The sequence below is a fragment of the Pipistrellus hanaki genome, assembly GCF_964339955.1.
Source record: "Pipistrellus hanaki genome assembly, chromosome: 3".
Taxonomy (NCBI): Eukaryota; Metazoa; Chordata; class Mammalia; order Chiroptera; family Vespertilionidae; genus Pipistrellus; species Pipistrellus hanaki.
The window spans coordinates 179,576,075-179,597,157 of record NC_140505.1 but is presented as its reverse complement, the minus strand read 5'-3'; the positions used below and the strand labels follow the sequence as shown (position 1 = coordinate 179,597,157).

The 21,083-nt window shown below is 50.3% G+C and overlaps 1 protein-coding gene across 3 annotated transcripts in view; it reads right to left on the bottom strand.

Annotated features, from left to right (window-relative positions):
• RFX4 (regulatory factor X4) overlaps window positions 1-20,544 on the bottom strand; it is a 123,264-nt gene extending 102,720 nt beyond the window's left edge. For all 3 annotated transcript variants that reach the window (XM_084880116.1, XM_084880117.1, XM_084880118.1), the window contains exon 1: window positions 20,113-20,544. In XM_084880116.1, coding sequence (XP_084736242.1) covers window positions 20,113-20,155 — 43 coding nt within the window. In that variant the 5' untranslated portion in view covers window positions 20,156-20,544. The remainder of the gene's footprint in view (window positions 1-20,112) is intronic.
• Window positions 20,545-21,083: the final 539 nt, after the last annotated feature.

The window sequence follows — 21,083 nt, the reverse complement described above, 5'->3', positions numbered from 1 at the left end:
ACAGTGCAGTGAGGGGCCAGGCTTTCAAAGGTTCAGAGAGTGGGGACCACACAGACCCTAGGAGGGATCCTGTGTGACCGTTTAAGGCACATGTGTCAAACACAAGGCCCGCGGGCCAAATCCAGCCCACCAGGCCTTGCAATGTGGCCCGCACCGTGCTGTCATCACTGCACTCCGCTGTCAGTTTATGACATTGTCAGTTTATGACTGTTCAGTAAACCATTCGGCCCGCGATTTAGGCTGGATTTTAGATTTTGGCCCCTTCTCTGAGTTCGACACCCCTAGTTTAAGGAATGGCAAGAAGGCCTGGGGCTGATGTGGAATGATGGGGGGGGGTGGGGAACAGCACATATGACAGAGATGACAGAGGCAGGCAGGGAAGAACATGGGCTTTGGAGTTAGAACAACTGGAGTTAGAACAGTTTGATTTCAAATCCCAACCCTCCCAGCCACCAGCTATGTAACGTTGGGATGGTTCTTGAACCTTCCTAAAGCCCTACTCTCGGGATTTCCAAAGATTAAAATAACACATGGCCAGCACTTAGCTTGGCTCCGGGGGCCATGGAAAGACAAGGAAAGCATGGTCTCTGTCCACTGGGGCCCCCAGCTGAGCAACAGGGACAAACAGCAGCGGTGCTGCCAAGCGTTCACTGAGCACCCTCCCCACACCAGTCACCCTCTTCACATGCCTCATCTCTACTCCTCCCAGCAACAGCGCCTTCAACAACTCCGTCTGTGAGGCGCAAACAGACTCTGAGAAGCCCCCTCTCTCTCCCCCCGCTAGTTGGTGGCCGAGCTGGGTCAGGTCTGTCTGCCTCCAAAGCAGGTTCACACTCCCCTGGCACACTGCTCCAGAGGCTGGCAGGGACCAGGAGCAAGTCAGTTATTACAATGAGGTGCTGTGGGCACAGGAGGGAGCGTCCCGCGTGGCCCGGCTGCTTCACAATGGGTCCTCACAGGACTCAGCATCTGCCGGACCAAGGAGGCAAGAAGGGCATTTTGGACAAGGGGGCTGCTGTCAGGGGCAAAGGCACAAAGTGGGTTCTGGGAAAGGTGAGAAGCTCACTGACGGGGGACCCACGGAGTGGTGGGCGACAGGTAGGACTGTTGGTTGGGAGCGGATCACCAAGGCCTCACTGGCCAGGCTCCGAGCCTGCAGGCAGCTGGGAGGAGGCGTGAGTTTCCAGCCACGGGGGAGTAGCACGACTAGCTTTGTTTCTGAGCAACTGAGTGAGAACGGGGAGTTCTTGACTTATGCAATACCTGCAGAAACGCTGCCTGACTTAGAAAGTGTCACCCGGTTTTAATAGAAGGCATTATTCAGATTCCTTCTATCAACAGTCTTTCGGGGCTGTGCTGGGCCTATTTTAGGAACTCACAGCTTGAGAAATGCCACATAAAAGAGTTGACGTGCCACACTCACAGCTACCAAGGGAGGACCAGGCCCCATGGCTCCTCCCCCACCCACCTCGGGCCCTGCTCATTACCAGTGGAGCCACCCCAGCGTGGCCTGCTTCCGTCTCCCACGGCACCAGGGTGTCCTTTCCTCTTGATCATTCTCTCCCAGCCCCTTTCCCTCTCTCCCCACGGTGGTGACACTCAGGACAGGCAGGATCGGATGGAAAGTCTGGGCCCAGGAGGTGGGCAGCTGTGGCCTCTCCTAGGGAGAACTCAGGTCAGTGGGTTGTCATGGCGACACCAGAGGCCCTGCCCCAGAGGCCACTGGGTTCCAGGAAGGGGCCCCTGCCCTGCCTCCAAGGGGCAGCCTCTGCCCCCTCCCACTCTGTCCCTGGTTTCATCCCTTCCTTTGCCCACCAAATGTGGACTGGGCGCCAACTGTCTGTGGGCTCTGGGGACTTAGTGAAGAACATGGCAGGCTAGGGCCCTGCTCTCAGGGAGCTTAGATTATGTTGTGCAGACAAACAAAGCCGTGGCATGGGACAGATAGAGATGGGGCGGTGTGTTGGTGATGGGGATACTGAAAGCCTCTCCGGTGAGATGATGTCAGAACAAGTACAAAGACCTGAGGTAGGTGTGGGCCTAGGGGTGGGAGGAGGAGTCAGGAGGCAGAGTTGTTGCCTCTGAGGTGTTTACATTCATTCATCCCACTATTTGTTTATCAACCACTATGGAGTACCATGTTCCAAGGCACTGGGCTAATTACACGGAGGGGGCATAGCTGTGAATAAGAGGACACGGTTTCTGTCTTCATGGAAGGTTAGACTTAAGGGTGGGAGCCAGCTATTACATAATCGCACACACAGAGGTGTCATTACCCAGAGAGCCACGGGTGAGGGAAAACGGAGGTCTGTCCTAATCTGCGAGAGCCAGGGAAGCTTCTCAGAGGAGGTAGCAGTAAGAATGAGAAGGCATGATGCTACCATCCAGAGAGGGAGGGGGAGGGAGAAGAAAGGGAGGGGGAGGGAAGGAAGGAGAGGGAGGGAGGGAGGGATGTTCCTGGCAGAAGGACCAACTGTTACAAAGGCCCTGCAGCAGGTGGAAGAATGATGCAGTCCAGAAACTGACAAGCATCCTGAGTGAGAATGCACACATTCATTCAGGTAGTAAGTCACACGTGTTCATCGAGACCATTCTGTTGGACAAGCACTCCGTGAGATGCTATGGGGCATGCGCACATCAGAGCCCTGCCTCTGTGTTCGGAACTGGGTCAAGGAGTCTGGGGTTTATGCAGTGGGGGGTTGGAAATCTCTGAACGTCTTTTACTAGAGGGTGGTATAAGCACAAGAGCTGTGTGGGCAGCTCCATCTGCTGCTGCTAAATGCAACCTTGGAGGGAAGAGAAAGGGAAGCAGGGGACCATGTCACTCACCATCCAAACTGGACACTTCCGAGACTGACAGTATTAGTAATCTTGCCAGCACCACGTGTGTAAACCAGGACTGACCCAGGACTTAATACTGGTGCTATGCAACAAGAGGCCACTGCAAGATTCTAATTAAGGCTCGGAGCAGGAGTGGGGGACCTTTCTTCTGCCAAGGGCCACTTGGATATTTATAACATCACTTGAGGGCCATACAAAATTATCAACTAAAAATGAGCCTGCTATATTTGGTTAAACATTTCATTAACTCACCCCTAATGCCTTGGAGGGCCAGACCACTGGCCACATGTTCCCTTACCCCTATTACAGAAGGAGAAAGGAAAGCCTGACTGAAAAAAGATGAAAACGCTGCCCTCTTTCTGGCTAGTAACTGTCCTCACTGCCCCAGCCGGTGGCCAGTGGCCCTGTGTCTCTTCCTCATCAGTTGGAGTCGCAATCACGCACAATGCAGGTGAGTCCAGGGTGACAATAATGATTATCTCCTAGAATGTGGCCTCCCAATGCCAGCACCGTCATCTTCATCAACAGCATCAGCACAGCAATGACCCGCCCAAGATCACACAGCGGGAAGCAGCTGAGACAGGATTTCACTCTGACTCTAACCTAACCCTTATGTATATACTGTAACACCCAGCATTATATATGCCTGAAAGTCTCACTGTGAGTACGAAGCTGTGTCTAACATTATACCAAACACACAACAGGTGCTCAGTAATGTTACTGCCCGTTCTCACTTCGGGGAAACTCAATATATAAAACTCTAAAATAGGCAAAGAGATTTGTTGTGGCATCGTTATTTGTAATATACAAGAATTAGGGAGTGAACCTTGAGGGTATACCAAAGCCATCCATTCACAGCTCGTGAGCTCACCGCAGTCCCTGCAGACGAGAGGAAGTCAATGCTAAGGTATTCAGTGCCATCTCCTGTCGAAGATAAATTCAAAGCAAAAGCAGATCTCTGCTCTGCAAATCTCCCCGGGAGCATCGGATTAATGTACAGAGTTGCATAACCAGGCTGTAAACATTTCATTTCCCTTGGCTTGAGGAGGGAGCATACCCACTACTTTCTAATGTCAGTGGACTTTTTGTTTCTCTATCATTACATTATTATATTAAAACATAGACATCTGAAATGGCTTCTGGAGCCAAGGTTACCCACTGTGCACCAGCATCTGATATTATTTGATTCTTGACATCACTTCTTTCCTAGGTGGTGGTTGTGTTTTTTTAAACCTCTTTCCCAAACAGACTTCAAACTAGCCTGAAATTTTTAGATAAATCCCAAAATGGCCTTCTCCTTTTTTCTTTCTTATGCTAAGCTATCATTGAAATTTAAATGTTAAAAAGAAAACACATTCACCCACAAGCCCACCCTTAGAAAATGTGAACTACCTATGCACATGTGAACTGTAACTCCAGCGAACATGCAATTTCCATTCCTTTTAACATCCTGTGGTGCACATTTGTCCTATGTGGCATGTCTTTCACACTTCCTATTGTTTAAAAGTTGCCCGATGACCCACTAAACTAATGCTCCTATTTTTTATAATGTTCCAATGAACAAATGGGTGCATATCACTTTTTCTCTTTTAAACCATTTCCTGAGAATATATAGGGCAGTTTGCCTCTCTGTTGACTAATGAGTTTGCCGACCACTGGGATAGGGGCTTAATCACAAGGAACAACAGCAGCCTGTAATTATTGGAATTGAGAGTCTAGGTCAGTGGTCCGCAAGCTCATTAGTCAACAGAGTGGCAAACCACGGCTCGTGAGCCGCATGTGGCTCGAGAGCCGCAATTTGCCGACCACTGATCTAGGGAATGAACAGAAGCATGCGTGTCTAGTAACTAGCTGAGCGTGAATGGTCTGAATTCCTGCCCTAGCACTTCCTGGTTGAATAACTTCAGGCAAAGTCTCTAAACCTCAGGGGCCCCTCAGGTAGAAGGTGGATCCTAATAATCTGCCTGTCTCATCTTAGTGGCGCAAGGCTTCAGAGAACAGAGGAGTGGAAAGCACTTTGCGCAGTGCCCGGCACTGAGCAAGGTCTAGATACGTGGCACCAAGATGACTCCCAGGGACCCGCCTATGACAGAGGCACTTTGTTCCCATCACCGTGCAGCAGTCAGCAGCATGCCCTCTGGAGCTCAGCTGCCAGGTTCAAGTCTGACCTCCTCACTCTCTGACCTTGGGCGAGTGGCTCCACCTCCATGAGCCTTGGCTTTTTTCATCTGCAAAATGGTGGGAGTAATATAATCCAACTCCTCATGGGATTTGTATGAGAATTCAGACCAAGGCAGAGAGAGTGCTTCCATGATAAGCACTGTCATTTCTAGCTTTTATAATTTTTATATCATGCCCACCCAAAGCATCCCACGTTAGCCCCTTCCCTGTCATCAGTCTTTCAGTTTGACTCTTGGGTCTCTTGGTGGAGTGAAAAGAACGTGGCCCTGGAAGCCAGGGGGACACTCTTAATTCTCTCCTTACAAGTGACTAGTTGGCTCTGCAACCCTGGGCAAAATTACTTAACCTCATGGGCCTCGATTTCCTTGCTATATGGTATTTTAAAAAATCTACCCCATGGGTTGTGTGAGGATTAGGAGAAATAATTTAAGCTCTTTGACAGCTGACTGTACCTTATTCACCCACTACTGCCTGCCTGTGGATGGTGCTGAGCACAAAAGAGCAGACTGATGAGACAAGAAGGAAAGGATGGATAAAAGGGAGGGAAAAGAAGGAATGAATGAAGCACCAACGCCACACCTGGCACTCAGTAGTCTCAAAAGAGTGTCAGTTCACCTGCAGCTAATTATGAAGTACTTGTTTCATGGAATCTTGAGCCAGACTTCCTCAAAAGCAAGCCCAGTTGCAGCATCCTTCGTGATATGAGGATAGAGTGATTTGTATCAAGTCACTATTCATGGAGCACTGACTTGTGCAGGACACTCTAGTGGAGATAGAGACAGTAAAGCATCAAACAGAATGTCAAATTACAGTGGGAAAGTTAGGGAGAGGTGGGGAAGATAAGAGATCAACTGAAATATTTATATACACACATATAAACATAACCAATGGATGCAAAACTCTGGGGGGTGAGGGCATGTATGGGAATGGGGTTGGATGGGGGGGCAATGGTAAAATATGTTCACATATAACACCTTAATTAAAAAAAAAAAAGACACTCTAGTGGGTGTTCTGCACTGAGCCCAGATAGTAAAGACATGTGTGGGAATCTGGAAAAACAAAGGAAGGCACGCTAAGTAAACACGCAAAATGAGGATGGACAGTACACGCCCTTCAGGTCCACGTGCATAGGTGCCCGGGGTGGCAGCTCAGAACAATCAGACCCTGTGAAGGAGGCATACCACCAGCCCCGCCCTTGCAGCTGGCGTGGAGATGGGCTGGGTGAAAGGAAGCTCGATCAGCGTTGTGGCCATAACAAACCTGTTTAGATGCTCTCTCGTTATATGAAACAGTGCATGTGACTCGAGCCCACTGCAGGGCATTGTCACTGAGTGTAAAGTGGGACTGATCCCACCTAGCAGATAGATTTATGAGGTCATGTACTGAAGAGACTAAGGACAATATTATCGACGATGTTCCCTGTGCTGTACTTGACATCCCTGTGACTATTTTGTAACTACCAAACTGTACTTCTCAATCCCTTTACCTTTTCACCCACCCTTCCACCCTCCCTCTGGCAACCACCTGACCATTCACTGTATCTCTGAGTCTGTTTCTATTTTGTTCATTTATTTTGCCCTCTAATTCCACATATAAGTGAAATCATATAACTGTCTTTCTCTGACTTATTTAGCATAAACCTTTCATGCGGTTGCAAACCACATGAATATTGGGGCGCCCTAGCCAGTTTGGCTCAGTGGACAGAGCATTGGCCTACGAACCATGTACTGTGGTTGCTGGCAGGCTCCTCCCCAGCAAAGGGCCCTGATCGGGAGCATGCAGGAGGCAACCAATCAAAGTGTTCTTCTCACATCGATGTTTGTCTCTATCTTCCACTCTCTCTAAAAAATCATTGGGAAAATATCCTCTGGTGAGAATTAACCAAAAAAGGAAGAAAAAAAAAAGAAATATTTCTGTGTGAAATATATAATTGTTTAATACTATGATGCACACCTGAAACTAATACAAAAGAATATTGTATGTAAACTCTAACTAAAAAATAAAATTTAAAAAAGACTGAGCACAGCAGAAGTGTTTTATGCATTTTGTTTTCCTCTTCTCGGGGTCCATGGGCGCAGGGAGACGTTAGGTCTTGGAAGCGACTAGGGCAACACAAGGAGAAGCTAGTGACACTCGCAGCACCTTCTGTTTACTGAGCTTGGACAACGTGCCATGGCCCGGGCTGACCCCTTTACATGAATCACTTCACTTAATTCTCACAATACCCTAAACAGTGGTTCTCAACCTTTCTAATGCCGCGACCCTTTAATACAGTTCCTCATGTTGTGGTTCTTAGACTCTGCCCTGCTAGAAGTTCTCAACCTGTGGGTCACTGCTGTAGAGCCTAAGACCATCGGAAAACACAGATATTTACATTATGATTCATAAACAGTAGCAAAATTACAGTTATGATGTAGCAACGAAAATAATTTTATGGTTGGGAGTCTCTACAACATTAGAAAGGTTGAGAACCACTGCCCTATAAGGTGGGCACTATATGTGGTTCTATTTTATTGACAAACTTAGGCTTGGAGAGGTTACCTAATTTGCTGAGTTCATTCATACCTCGCCCATGGCAAAGCCAATTCTCACCAAACCTATGGGATGCCGAATCTGTTAATGATTCAATGATGGGCAAACTCCCTGTTATTAATCATTGAATTAGTGATTGCAAACTAGCATGCTGTGCAAATGGAAAACACTGCTATTTTAACACTGAGGTTTTTAGGTTGAGCCTATTAGGAGGAGAATCATATCCGTAAGTCAACAGATATGAAGCCCTTGATGATGTAAGATGTCGAATCCGCCAATAACTGGTGGGGGTTGGAGAAGCACGACCCAGCAGTGGTGCCAGGCTGAACTCGGAAGCTCCGAGAATGATTTGAGATGAAAGGCACACACTGCATGAAAGCTCCCCGGCAGGAAGGAGCACCCGTGGGCGTCCTCGATCAGCAGCCTGCTGCCAAGGTCACATCGGGGCAGTGTCTCCAAAGATCTGCGGGGTGAACTGCTGTCTCCCACAGGATCAGGGATCATTGGATCTCCTGAACGCCTTTATCAGCAGAGCAGGTGAGCAAGGAAGAACATCTCCAAGGTCTTCCTTCCAGTTCCAGGCTTGGCAAGGAGGCAAGGAGGCAGCCTGACTTTGAAATCAGAGTCATGTGTTCAAACCCTAGTTTGACACCAGCCATCTGGCCTGGACATGTTAATTAGGCTCTCTGAATCTCAGTTACCTCATCTGTAAAATGGGGGCAATGATGCCATAAACTCAGAATGAGAATGAAATGGGGTAAGACATGCTTTAGCTTTTAGCACAGTGCCTGAAAAAGATTGTAAAATTCATGACTCCACTACCCAATTAAAAAAAGGGAGTCACTTTATTTTTTTTAAGTAATACTTTCAAAAATAACTCACTAAGTCAGCCTGCCGGTAATTATCAAAAATTACTTCAATGTTGTTTTCTCCTTTTGTCCCATCCTCCCTGGGTCTCTTTCTTCCTTGCTATTTTCCCTTCCTTCCTTCTCAAAAATGGCCTATTTATCTACATAGAACAGACTGATGGTGATCAAATGGAAGGGAGATTGAGGGATTGGGTAAAAAAGGTGAAGGCATTAAGAAATACAAATTGGTTGTTAAAAAACTGTCATGGGGATGTAAAGTACAGTATAGGAAATATAATCAATAATATTGTGAAAACTGTGTATGGTGTCAGGTGGAAATATCAGGGGGCTCAATGTGTAAAGTTTATGATTGTCTAACCACAATGCCGTACACCTGAAACTAATATAAAAAATATTGAATGCCAACTATAATTGAAAAGTGAAACAGAAATTATCTACTATCATGCCGTTTTTAAGTTTCTTTCTTTTTGAAAATATCTCTCAATACGAAGAAAAACTTTGAATAAAACACAGGATCCCCAGGGAATCCTTTTCGTAGGTTCCTCATTTCTTGGATCCCTCTGGCCCCTCTGCTCTTCATGCTTTCTGGGCTTTGCTCTGGCTCACCCAGCCTCTGTGTGGGTCCCATGCCTGGTGTGTGGGGGTCCAGGCCTGGGCAGGCAGCTCTGCCGCTCCCCACGCTCCCTCAGCTGTGCCCTGTGCAGTGGCCGAGACAGAGAATGCCCTGCAGCCTGGGCAGACAGAGGAAACCCCAACGAAGCTGAGAAATAATTCATTCTTCTAATCACAGCAAAGTTTTCAAACTTTAAAACAGAGCCTTGATGAGAAGAAAAGCGGTGTGTTTTTTTCTGAAAGCTTGGCATTTCTGAATAGCTCCCCTACCCAACCACAGCGACCTCCAAACCTCTGCCCACTGAATTGAAAATAAAAGTGCGTGCAGACCAAAGGCCCTCTCACAACAACCGCTTTAGAAATCTTCTCTCCACAGCGGAGTTGTAATGTTTTAACAGAGGGCCTCAAGCCTCTGGAGCCGTTCTTCCTTGTAAAATCCCAGGGCTTTCTCAGCCCGCGTTATTTATTTTCTATGACGTCAAATAATGCTTAGGGGGAAATGGTTTTGCTTTTTAAAGAAGTCGTCAAATAAAAGAAATAGAACTCCTAGACACAGAAATTTTAGCTATTTAGTAGTCATACTAAAATTAGGGTGATACATTAGTTGATTTGGTTTTGGTGGCTCAAAGAACTTATAGGGGCTCCCAGAGCCTTCCCCCACTCAAGCTGTGTTATCAGCAGAACCGACACCATCTAGAAAACACAGCAAATGTTGAAAGTCATCACAATTCCACCAGGAATATTGTAGGTCTGCGTTTGTGTCATGGTCCCAGTTCTGAAACATTATAAAATCTTAATGGTTTCAATAGGAACTTGACCTACCCATGAGTATTTAGAGTTGGTACCCAAAGTATAAATATGTTATATGGTGTGGGTATCAACATCCCAAACTTAGACTAGTCATTCAGAAAAATATAAAATGGAACTCCAAAAAACCCACTCATGCTCATTTTTTAAAATTATGAATTCTGGAATTGCAACCTTCAAAGAAATACTTCCTTCTTCAAAAGTCTAATATTGGCTTGAGATGATTTCAAGGCACTCACAAGAGTCAAAAACAAACATGAAATGTATTTGTGCCTCAAGAAATAAGATGCTGGAGGTATAATTACCAATTGCTAATCACTAATTTTATTTTATTTTTGGTGTTGTTAATCCTCACCAAAGGATATTTTTCCATTGATTTTTAGATAGAGCAGAAGGGAGGGAGAGAGGAAGACAGAAAAACATCGTACAGGGTAAACGGGACCAAAAATTGAACCAGATGTGCTAACCACTGAGGACCACCACCCAGGGCACTAGTAACTTTAGATTATTCAAATAACAGTTCAAAATCTAGTTCCAGAGCAGTTCACTGAGTTCACTGATGGTGCATTCTCTCCACAGGATGGATTCACGGCATTGGTGCTTATGAAGTGCTAATTCTCTGTTCCGAGTAAATACAAATCTGCTAAACGTAGCAATCTCACTTAGGTTAAGCCTAAATAACACGGACCTTCAGTAGAGTTGGGTAGTCAGAAAACACTCAAGACACACAGCACTAACCAACCTTCACCGGCCGCAGCCTTTCCAAAGGCTTTCTTATTATCCCTCTAACTTCCAACAAGACAACGGCAACAACATGAACACAACAGTTCCAAGTTCACCTGTCAACTAATAATTACTGACTGCTCAGCAACAGATTGAGCTTTTAAGTTTTATTGAAGATTAAGCAACCATAAAAACGGAAACTATATATATATATATATATATATATATATATATATATATTTTTTTTTTTTTTTTTTTTTAAAGTAATTTTGCTCTGCGGATCGGATCTGACACCCAGAAACCACATGATCTCCTGGCACAGGTCAATCCAGCCCTCGTTGCCTAAATTTGGACCGAATGCAATGGAAAACATAATGACTGAATTTAATTCTTTTCTGCTTTTTATGAACTCTCTCTCTCTCTCTCTCAGAGGAAGCTGTTAACATTTCAAAAACTCAAAAACTACATGTAGGTAAAAATCAAATTAGAAAGACAGAAACAGAACAAACTGGCATTTGTTACATTAAAATATGCAAGAAATACTAAGGAACTAGACACTTTTTCTGCATCCTACTAAAAGGAGTTTCAGAGAACGGTTTACACGAAACTGAGTTTTCCATTTTCTAAACATCAAGTGTAAAATGAATGCTTCAATCTTTAACCCAGTGATGCTTACAAATAAAGGGGGAGTGGGAGGTGAAGGGGGGCCAGGTGATCAACCACTTTCTGGAACTGGGAGGCCCCCATCAGAAATGTGCAACGTATGTCCTCTGACTGACCTAAGAACTCCCCTCCAGGATTCAAATTCCAGTCAGTAGGTGCTGCCTCTACAAGGACGCCTTTACCACTTCCTTAACCACACTGGAAAGCACGAAGATGGCTCCACGGCCAACGGGAGCACATCAAATGCCTTCTTCACGCGAGAGGCTGAGATAGAAAATCAATCCCTCAGTCTAAACGCTTTAGAAAAGAATAATTTCTCTTGACATTAGAACAGGGACTATGCCTTCACAGAACAGAAAACACCTAGATGTGTGGAAACAGTGTAATATTTTTTCGGGATTCTTATCCCTATTTTTCTCCTAAACACGTAGGGTTGGGCCTAGAAACACCAGATAATAATTATTAGAATAAAATCTGCCATTTACTGAGCAATTTCAGAGTGAGCTGCGCTTAACTGAATGTACACAATCTCATGATAATCTCTAAACCAACCTAAGGAAGTAAGGAGTGGATGTTTTCACAAAGAAGGAAGCTGATTCTTAGAGAATTTTGGTCATTTGCCCTGGGCCACACAGCTAGAAAGTGACCAATTAGGGATTGAAACCTTGGTCTGTTTCATGTCAAAGCTCATTTATTTTCATTAAGTCCCGCCACATTCATCTGAAATCATGTTAACACATATCTGTGAATGGCTTCTAGCTGCAACGTATTATTTGCTAAATTACCTAACAGCTACATATGTTATCACATCGTATCACATCATGCTTTTGCTTCACTTGTTTGTGCTTACTTAAGTGTCTCTATGTGAGACATCCTCAGAGACTAAGCAAATGTGAACTACAGTTCAAATGAATCAAATGTTAACTGAACTTCAAAGATGACGACAGCACATTCACGTCTATAGTAAAGATACAAATGCTCTGTATTCCCATCTTTGCCAACAATAATTTAAAATTTCATCTCCACAGTTTAAAGAACTACCCTAACACTTTTATGTAGGGAGAAGACAACAAGTCCTTTGCTTTTGCTAGAATGCTGTATGCTTTATTGGCTATCCCTTTTCCCATCTTCTCCCTTACTAAACCAGAAAAGGGGAACCAGTATATGAGTTTGCCGACCACTGGCCGAACCAGTATATGAGTTTGCCGACTACTGGCCTAACCCATGGGAGATCTATACTAGGCCAGTGGTCGGCAAACTCATTAGTCAATAGAGCCAAATATCAACAGTACAGTGATTGAAATTTCTTTTGAGAGCCAAATTTTTTTAAACTTAAACTTCTTCTAACGCCACTTCTTCAAAACAGACTCGCCCAGGCCGTGGCATTTTGTGGAAGAGCCACACTCAAGGGGCCAAAGAGCCGCATGTGGCCGTGAGCCGTGGTTTGCCGACCACTGGGTTACCCGCTTCAGGGATAGGATAGCTTTTATATTCCTGTTTCCCATTGCATAAAATGGAATAGATAGCCCAGCTGGTTTTGCTCAGTGGATAGAGCATCAGCCACTGAGCAAAAGAGTCCCAGGTTCTATTCTAGTCAAGGGCAAGTACCTCACGAATTACAGGCTTGATCCCTGTGTGGGAGGCAACCAATCAATGTGTCTCTCTCACATTGATACCTCTTTCTCTCTTTTTATCTCTCACCCTCCCTCCCTCCCTTCCACGCTCTCTAGAAATCAATGGGAAAATGTCCTCAGATGAGGATTAACACACACACAAAAAAAGTAGATAATAATAGCACCATACATATGTATTAAAATATAACTGATAATGCATTGAAAGCACTGAGTACTTGCCTAGTCCATGAAAAGCATTTAATAAACATTGGTTTTAAGAAAAGCTAGATTTATTACTTGCATTCTGCCTCAAGAAAATTAGGCACATGCTGTTGAGGTTGATCTTCTTTTCCATACCATCAAGATATGTTTTTTTTTGGGGGGGGGTGGTAAGACATGTACACAGATGATAATTTAATAAAAAATAAAATAAAATAAAAAGATATGTTTTTGCCAGCCCGACTGCAGGAGCCCAAAACTCATTGAACACCTCACTGGCTTGCATTCCTGCCTTTAGCCCATTTAAACTGTGATGAACAACAGTTCCTTCTTTATAGGATTGAGGTGAGCATTATATAAATAAGGAATTTAAATTAAAAATGCTAATTAGCAAAGTATAGACATAGAATAAGTGTTGAATATATGGTATCTATTACCACTTTCACACGTCATGCTCACCAGCCCTACTAGATGGGTGTATCATTTTCATAAGAAAGTTGGGGCTCGGCAGTTATTAAGCTTCCAGACCGAGTGCACACGGCTTTACACGGCAGAAGGGCACCCTATGAAAGGCAGCCACCTCCCATCTCCGGGCTCTCTCTCCATCACTCCAGGTAGTGTTTATTTTCTTCACGTGCTCTGTAATCATCTATTCGTCTTATTTTCTTGTTTGTCTGTCTAGAATTTATGCTCCAGAAAGAGAGATGGCATTTTTGCTAAGCCCAGCATCTATAAGAGTGCTGGGCACATAGGAGACACATAGTTCCCTTGAATTAATGAATTAATGGATAAGGCAAGCTAAATTTGTCCAAAACCTATATTCAACCACTTTGATGCAGTGCCTAACGATTAAGGCCATCATTAAAAATCCTCTTCAAATGCAGAATCACGTGACTCCCTCAGAGCGGTTTTCTCAGGAGCCCAAAGATGACAACATTCCACACCCCTCCACTCTCATCCACACGTTCCCCTTCTCACCCAGGGGGACTCAAATCCACCTCGAGGTCAGAGCCATGGCGCAGCCCTGCCCAGCTGGCACTCCAGCAGTGCCCAGATGAAGTATGTTGGGTGGTCTCCAGAGTCTGGTCTCCCATCCAACTCTGCCACGTATAAGCTGTGACCTCAGGCAAGGCCCAGACCCTCTTTCACTATAGAGAGGGACAGCACAGTACTGTGGGAAGGTAAGGCTTAAAGGGCCCACGTGTGAAAAAGTGCCTGTTCCCGGGCTGACACCTGGTGGGTACCGGACAAGTGAGAGCACCTCTCTTCTAGGCTCCAACGGGACTGTTTTTATGTCCCTGGGAGTGCTCCTCACCCTGAGTGTCCTCATCTTCTCTCATCAAACACATTCTAAGGCAGGGGCCGCGGCCTTGTTCATCCCCCGGGTCTGCCACCAACAGGCGCTCAGTGATTAAAACTGAATAAAACCTGTTAAATTTGCCCAAAGGAATTTTTAACGTTTACCTAGCACTTTCAGCTAATCTGTCTTGGGTTCATTCTGGGTCCCTCAGACCTTCAAAAAATTGCAAAGACATAAAATAGAGGGAAAGAAGTGAGAACAACATCAGGGACTTCCCCCACGTTTTCCATCCACTGGTCCCTGGCACTCAGCAGGGACAGAGGAACAGTGTCCCCAGGGACCTGTAGGACGTGGGGTAGGTAGGCTCTCAGGGCTCTGGTGAAAGCAGAGACCTGGTATCCCAACTTGGGATGCACCCTTTTATACCGTCTCGGCCCTTTTGGCAATGACACCAGGGCAAACCAAAACAGAACCTGACTTAGAATCGCCACCTTACAATGTTGGAAGTGGAAGACAAACCCTGTTCTGGACTCAGGTCGCAGTAATGCCTCTCTCGTGTAGCCCTTATGAGGATCAATGACCACAAAACTACTTTACAAAGTACCGGGCAGAATGCATGTATGTGCTAGAAGCCATGCACGGACACAGGCGTGCATGTAACTAAGCGGTAGATGTTTAAAGAGACCACAGCCACCATGGTCACTAAGTCAAATCCATTCATTTACAGCAGAGGGCAGAAAGGAAGGGGTCACTTGCTCAAATGATCACCAGGAGGGATGGCTCTGTGTGACAACAGCCTCATCTCTTCCTAAAAGCTTGAGCAAGGGGAAGGGAGGGTAGAGTCTAGTGTTCCTTTGAAGGCAACATTCTGTCACGCTGGCCAGTGTTTATTCTCTCCAACATCTGTGCGTGTCAGTGATGCTGACCATCATCCACAGGCATTTCAGTATTTCCTGAATGGACATTGGATACAGCCCCATAAAATCTAGTGTCTTACGAGTAAGCTCCTGTGGGATGCAAGGAGGTGTCTGAAGATTTAAGGGATGTACCTCAGGTGTCCCTGAGAAAGGAAACAATGGACCTTTGACAATGGGTATCCAAGGTTCTTGATTCGTAAAATCCTAAATAACGTTTAAAAACATCTTATTATTAGTTTGGGGAGAGATTCACGGATTATGTAGTGGGTCACAGGTCAGACAGTGGCAACCAGCTCACACATGCGTCCTGGGTTCTGCAGTAAAGAGGGGATATGTTTCACTTGTGGAGAATCCCAGCCTGTGAGCTGTCTCCCCCTTCCTCTGACAGGCTTGGGAAATTCATCTTGGGAAGGCTAGATTGGCCTAAAGGAACACTACAAGTGGTTGAGCGGGACTATAACTCAGCTTTTCCCACTGCACAAAGGAGAGAAAAAGTCAGACCCTCCAAGATTGTCCTGCCTTATCCTATCCCTTCACGCTTTCAGATCCAGTTGGAGCAGGGGGTGAGAAATTCACCCGGGGTGATCCTACAGGTCGTGGGGAAGAAAAGCCAGGACTTTTCACGGTGGCGAGCCTGTGGCTCCTGGGGGCGGCGGCCCCACGGGCTGGCTGGCCCCTAACCTCAGATGGGGCGAGCATCTGGAAAGGAACCCAGAGAGGAGGGCGGGGGCGGGCGCGCAGGGGGGTGAGAAAAGGTGTAGCTGCAGGAGAGAAATTAAGAGACCTCCCCGCCTCTGGGAAGCAGGACGCTCCGCTCTCAGGGAGCGGCAGGGAGGCCCCTGCAAGCTCCTCTCTCCGGCGCTCGGGCCCTTTGTTGTCCGCCTCTGCCTTTGGCTCCCGCTCATGCCCTCCGGCCCCCTCCCCCCCCCCCCCCCCCCGCCCCGCTGAAGTCACCCCAACTGCACTCATAATATTTTGCTTTGCTGCCGGGTCTGTTTTCTGCCACCAACTTCCAACGGTCTCCATGGCAACGCGCTGGGGAGGGGGAGGGCTCGGCTATGGAGATCCCGGGCCGAGCGGCCCGGCAAACTTTTCCGGGTCTCCGGGGCCCGCGGGCGGGTAGGAGCGCGCGGCCGCGTGGAGTCAGAGTCGCGTCGCGTGCGGGGCTCCCGGGCCCGGCCTGCGCGCCGTGTTGCGCCGGTGAAGGCTGCAGCCACGGGGCCTGGGGACCCCGGGACCAAGCGGCTCCCGTTGGACCCTGATGCCAAACCCAGGCGCAAGCGCTTGGCAGGTGGCGAGGGTGGGGGCGCGCATTCCCCCCATCGCCGGCCACACACACACACACACACACACACACACACACACACACGTGAAGGGAGAGACGGACTGTTTTGGTCGCAGGAGCAAAGCCGAGACCCTGGCCCGTTAACCCCCAACCTCATCCCCGCCTCCACCGGCCCACAGGCCTTCCCGTCTATGGCCGAGCTGGGAGAGAATGGCAGAGGCAAGAACCCCGACCATAGGGGCTCTGGCTTCCCCGTGGGCCTCGCGCACAGCCACCTGAGGGCCCGCGGGGCCAGGTCGGGCCTGGTGCGGAGCAGGCACCTGGGAAGCAGCGCGCCTACCCGCCGGTGAGGCCCGCGGGGCTCCAACAGCCGCCGCAGCTCCGGACTCTGGGGATGGGGGTCAGGGGTGGGCAGAGGCACAAGGATCCGGGGCCGGCTCCGCAGGGCCCCTCTCCACGGCGCCATCCCGTTTAACGAGGAACAACCCTTCAGTTGCGTAGGCGTCCGACCCGGCCCGGGGCCCTGTGCGCACAAGTTCTGCGTGACCTACCATTCTACCTACTTTCCCATTTCGTTCTCGAACTTTCGGGGACCTTCAGGAACTGAGCGACGCTCGCCTGGGCAGGGCAGCCTCGATTGGACCCCTACCCAGGCCAGAAACACGGCGGCCCGCGTGGGCAGGGGGCCACGACGGGCCACGCGGGGCCGCGCGCCGGCGTCAGTGCCGCGGGGGCTGCGGCGCGGCCGGGGGAGGCGTGCGCCGCCCCCGCTGCAAAGGGCGCACGGGCCGCGCGGCGCGCCGACGGCCCCACGCACCACGCACGCACGCACGCACGCGCCCGAGGCCTGCGCCGTCGGTCCGTTTGGGCCGCGAGGCCTGCGTCCCGGGAGAGGGTCTCTGCTCGCCGCGCTCTGTGAGCGAGCGCGCTGCAGGCCCCGGAGGCGCGCGCCGGCTGTCCGGCCTCCCCCCGACGACGGGGCCATTGTCTTAGCCCCCCACTTGTGGAGTATTTTGAAAAAAAAAAAACTTGCGGAATATATTACCGGCTCGGTGCGCGGAACAAAGGGGCGCGTTTCCTGAGGTCACGCTGAAGTGGCCCCGTGGCCACCACGAGAGCCCGGCCCCTGCAAAGTTGTCCTCCCCGGCCCGAGGCACTTGGCGGGGATTTTCCTTTTAAGAAAGGAGGACGGAGGCCCGGCTCGCCGGCCTCTCTAATCCTGGACGCTCCCGACTTGGCCCCAGCACTTTCTGCGAAACGGTGGTTGGCGCCCTTTCGGAATGAAACGATGATGATGACACTCGTGGTTCTGGTCGCGCGCGATCTGCTGGGAAAGGAGCAGAACCGAACTGCTCCGGGGAGCGCCCCGCTCGGCCAGCCGGCCGGGCAGCGGGGACCTTTGCATAACAAGGGGGGACGCACAAGGAGAGCTAATTGGATTAAGTTCTCTGGAAGGGAGGTGAAGGGAAGGCTCCTGGATGCACCCGGCCACACCGCCGCCCTTCCCTGGGCGTCCGTCGTGCAGGCCTGAGCTACAATGTCACCTGGGGCCCTTCGTGCCATTTCTTCCCGCTCCTGTGTACCAGGCCTCTTGGCTTCGAGTTTAGGAAGGCTGGCTGCACATCTCCGTTGTTGGAAAGGGAGAGGAGAGCGGATGCGGGAAAGAGCTCAGTTTCCCCATTTGGGCTGTTTGCAGTTGGGGTAAAGTGACCGGGTGTCCCACGGCCATCCGCTGCGGGGAAGTCGGAAATCAGAACGTTTCCATCGCCCCAAGGACGCAGGGAACCGCTCCAGGCATGTGGAAGGGGCGACTCACACTCCCGCTGGGCCAGGGCGGGTGTCCGGGCGGGAGACTTGGTCAAGTCCCTCCGTGGGCCCCTTGCAAATACAGTCCTTGGGGCCGAAAACAGTGCAGACATGAGTTTAATTTAATACAAGGATCTTCACCCTCTAAAGTCGGGGTGCTCAGAAGGCGCGCAGAGGAGAAAGCACTGGGCATGACACTGGAGGGAAGACCTCTTTCCCTCTCTGGGCACCTTCTTTGCCGCCTGCGGAGAGAACCCGGCAGGGCCGCCTCTGCCTGCAGCCGGTGCGTCCTGTCTCCTTGCCTTCGTTTGTCATCGCATCTAGTGAGCAGGACTGCGGAGCTCAGCCTGTCCCCACTCCCAGGGTTCCACACCCACTCGGGGGAGCGCTATGGAAGAGGAACTTGGCTCTTGGGAATCAGAGATAGATAGCCACTCTGGGAAACCGAAGGTCGCCCTGGCGTGGCCAAGGCGAGTGGGTGTCCTGGCCAGCGGGGCCTTGGCAGGAGCCTGGGGGTAGAGGTGGGGCGCTGGAAAAAGTCTCCAGGGACCAACCAAAGAAAGACAACTTGGGGTGATGCCCGGATGACCCCTACACCTCCCCACACGCACTGGGCTGGAGGGGGAAAAGCATCCGTGTGGGGTTATTTGCTGGGGAAGGGTCGCGCACGTGTTAGGGGGCGGCAGGCGCTGGAAGGCACTTGTTGCGCCGCGCACCCTCCCAAGCCTGGCATCCAGCTGCCACCTCCGCCCAGGCTGCCCTCACCGCCCGGTTCCCGCTCCTTCCCAATCCCAGCTCCCCAAGACATCCCGAGGCTGCCCCGGAGTCCGGAGAGGAGTAACCTGCGGCCAGGGAAAGAGGTGAACTTCTTCCACCTGGAAGGGACTCAGGGAGCATCATTCGGATTTGGAAGTTCGGGGCTCTTTAAAGATGCTAGAAATGGGAGGCGGCGATGGCTCTGCTGGAGAAAGAACGCAAGCGCCCGGCTTTTTCGTTGGAAGAGATTCTTTGGCTTCCTCCGTTTTTTTTACAGACCGCCGCGACCCCAAAACCAGCAGCCCACAGCCGCCGGAGCGCCCGGCAGCAGGCAGACCCCCAGCCCCCACCAGTAGGCCTCCGGGCTGCGCTGGGACCTGCCCTCCCTCCCGCAGAGTCACAACCCCTGCGCATCGCTGGGTGCCCCTTCCCCTCGGACCGGCCTGGGGCTCCCACCTCCCAGGACCACCGGGTTCGCCGTCGCCACTCCCTCCAGCGGCCGGTCTCCACCAGCCGGAGCCTCGGCCCCCCATCCCCCGGGCGCTGTGCGAGGCCGCAGCCCTGCTCCGCCTCCGGGCGTTCCGCTCGGCCTCCCGGCCCCAGAGCGCACCGCTATCCGGAGCCCCCAGCTGGGGGAGGAACCGCGCCGGAAGGGGCAGTCCGCTCGCTCGCAAAGTTTCTGCAAGTGGCACCTCGAGCTCGCCACGAGCCAGCGAATCTTTACGTAACTTTGTGTCCTGAGCAAGCGAAAGCGCGCTCCTCGGCGCGTGCGCGCGTGCACACACACTCACACATTTGCACACCCACGTCCACGCACCCGCTTGCACGCCTCGTGCCGGATCGAAAACTTGCACACGCTTTCCGTTATCTCCCGGGGTTCCGCTGTCAGGTTGACCTTTCTGAACTTTTTGCAACTCTTTCTGAAGTTTCCCCTCTCCCTCTCTTTCCCTCCCAATATCTCCCCCCAACCCCCGCCAGTAGGACTAACCTGTGGAATCCATGTCGGGTTCCTCCAGTAACCCACAATGCATGCTCTTCCCATGGACAGCACAGGCGCCCCCCAAAAGTCCTGGTGTTTGGGGATCCCCTGTGCTAGAGCCGCCCAGGGAGGAAGGGAGTGAGAAGGGGAGAAGGAGCGAGGGAACGCAGAGAGTGCAAGGGCAAAGGAATAAAGGCGAGAAGGAAAAGAAAGAAAGAGAAAGGAGAAAGAAGAGGAGAGAGAGAGAGAGAGAGAGAGAGAGAGAGAGAGAGAGAGAGAGAGAGAGCTCAGAGAAGGGGGAGAGAGAAAGCCAGCGAGCGAGGAGACACGCAGAAATCCAGCCGGGCAAAGCCAAACCCGTCAAAATGTTTGCGGATGTTTCATGGGAAAAAGCATCATTTTATAGGAGCCCCGATGGGAGCAATGTCATTGATAGGCCAGCCGGCCTGATGAATGGCCGCTCGTCAGATGGGGCCGTGGCGAGGCGCACTGTGAAGCCCATTGTGGGCCTGTTTTGAATAAGAAAAGCCGCCTCCGAAAAGGGGGGCTCGGAGCGACGCAATCCCAGCCCTCCGACTTCCCCCTTCTATTATAGCATTAGCAACGTTTTTCTTATTTAAAGTTCCAGCGGCCTTCTCCAGCCTCCGCCCGCACTCATTATGGGCGAAAGCAAAATTGGCTTAGATGTGGCCCCTCTCCCCTTCCCACCCTCCCCGGCCCGGCCGGCCCGGGCGCAGGCGTGGGGGTGGCGGCGGCAGGGACTCCGGGGAGCCGCCTACGTGGCCACGAGTGGGCCCCGCTCCTCTCCGTGTCCTCTTGTGCCCCCCCCCCACCCGCCCCAGTTTGATCCCGGGTTGGATTTCAGTGGGGGACCTGAGGATGCGGGAGGAGGTATGTCTTGACTCTTCCACGCGGGTTTGCGGACACGCGTGGGGTACAGAGGAGTCTGGGGGGGAGAAACACAGCCCTAAGGCCCCATC